The sequence below is a fragment of the Octopus bimaculoides genome, unplaced genomic scaffold (assembly GCF_046866305.1).
Source record: "Octopus bimaculoides isolate indiv1 unplaced genomic scaffold, ASM4686630v1 contig410, whole genome shotgun sequence".
Lineage (NCBI taxonomy): Eukaryota > Metazoa > Mollusca > Cephalopoda > Octopoda > Octopodidae > Octopus > Octopus bimaculoides.
In genome coordinates, this window is record NW_028315659.1 from 1 (window position 1) to 1,782 (window position 1,782).

Sequence of the window (1,782 nt, forward strand, 5' to 3'; positions counted from 1 at the left end):
ATCAAAGGTTTTTTTTAAAACTGAGATAATATTGATATATACATAAACTAATATATATATATATGTATGTGTATATATATATATACATATATATATATCATTATCATCATCATTCAATGTCTGCCTTGTCTACTGGCATGGGTGGGTTGGTTTGATAGAAACCGGTCAGGCACAAAATTGCTGACTTTGTGGTAAAATTTGAAACCATTATTATTATTATTATTATTATTATTATTACTTCAATCTCCTGTGTGACTATCATTTAAACTTCTGTTTTAATTTTTTTCCTTTCCTCCCATTTCTTCCTCCCCTTCAGATCTGCCCCCTATTCACTGGAACTCTCAAGAACATCTCCTGTTTGTAAGGGACACTTTACGGTCCCTCACACTTCCTCCGTTCACCTTCGGTGATGACACCAGCGAGAAATGCTCACAGGCTGAGCAAGATGTTTGGAACTACATCCGTTCCGTGACTTTGGAAACATCCGGAAAATCTGCAGTGGATCTTGTGTCAAGGTAAGGGCAACAAATATATTGATCCTGTTGTTGTTGTTGTTTGTCACCATTTTGCTTGTTAAAACTTGATCATGCTCATCTGGGTCTCCTTCGCTCAACCGGATGAAAATCCAGTCTCCAAAACCTCTGAGATTTCTGAAAGAGGGTGACACTGAACAAACCCCTCTTTTCATACCTTTTTTTTATCATAAGAGAAATTTATTCTCCACAATATCTGCAGCAGTTGAAACATGTGACCAAAACATATTTCAAACTAACCTAAATTCTGTTCAAACCTAAAACACTGCTTCGTACTAGCGCTTTGTTGAAGGTTATTTTATAATTTATGGTTAGCAGTTGGGGGTTGCTTGAAATGCGAATAAACATCCAAAATTAGGGAATGGAGTAGAAAAAATCCAAGTCACACATGTTTCATAGCTTGTGGGGACTTTGGAAGTAATAGGTATCTAAACAAGGGGTAAACCGTAAGCTAGTCTCCAGGGAGAAGGATAGCTTGGTTATATGAAGCTGGCATTGTTGTCAGGAGATTCAATTGAAATGCAATCTGTGCACTCACACATAGGACTCCATATCTACCCTCAATCACATTCATGTTCTTTTTTCTCTTCCACCAGGGTGCGCCACCATATACACCATGTGGAGAAGCAGTTTGACGAAGTGTGCCGTCTCAAGTATGGTGTGTCCAGCTGTTCACCTACCTATGTCAACATGCCGTGGGTGGACATAATTTTGGACTGTGTCAATCACTGTCTGACCACAGTGTCTTGTCTTGACCCAAAGTCAACTGATACGGTGAGTGGTGGTCTTCGTTTATCAGTGGGTAGTGGTGGTGGTGGAACATATTCTTTCATTTGCTTCACTCATTTGACTGCAGTCCATGCTGGAGCACCTCCTTAAAGAATTTTTGTTGAACAAATCAACACCAGGACCTATTTATTGTTTTTTTAAGCGTAGTACTTATTCTATCAGTCTCTTTTATTGAACTGCTATGTTACAGGGATGTAAACACACAAACACTGGTTGTCAAGCGGTGAGGCAAGGACAAATACAGACACATACATATGTATATATATATATATATATATATATATATATATATATATATATATTTGTTTTTTCAAAAAAATCTATTATTATTTCCTCTGGAACAAGCTGCTTCAATATTTCCTTAAATGAACACTTTAATTTCACTTTGTCATATTACGGCGGGAAATCTTTGCAGAAAGGTGAGTCTTTTGTTTCTTTCATTATGTCATCGTAGTTTTGT

At 37.1% G+C, this 1,782-nt stretch overlaps 1 protein-coding gene across 1 annotated transcript; it reads left to right on the forward strand.

The window, feature by feature from the left end:
• Positions 1-316: 316 nt before the first annotated feature.
• On the forward strand, positions 317-1,561 carry LOC149128935 (uncharacterized; the record flags this gene model as incomplete). The annotated part of the gene is made up of 2 exons (XM_089346897.1): positions 317-515; positions 1,130-1,561. Coding segments are annotated over 2 exons (482 nt in total), but the record flags the coding sequence as incomplete, so codon positions are not given.
• Positions 1,562-1,782: the final 221 nt, after the last annotated feature.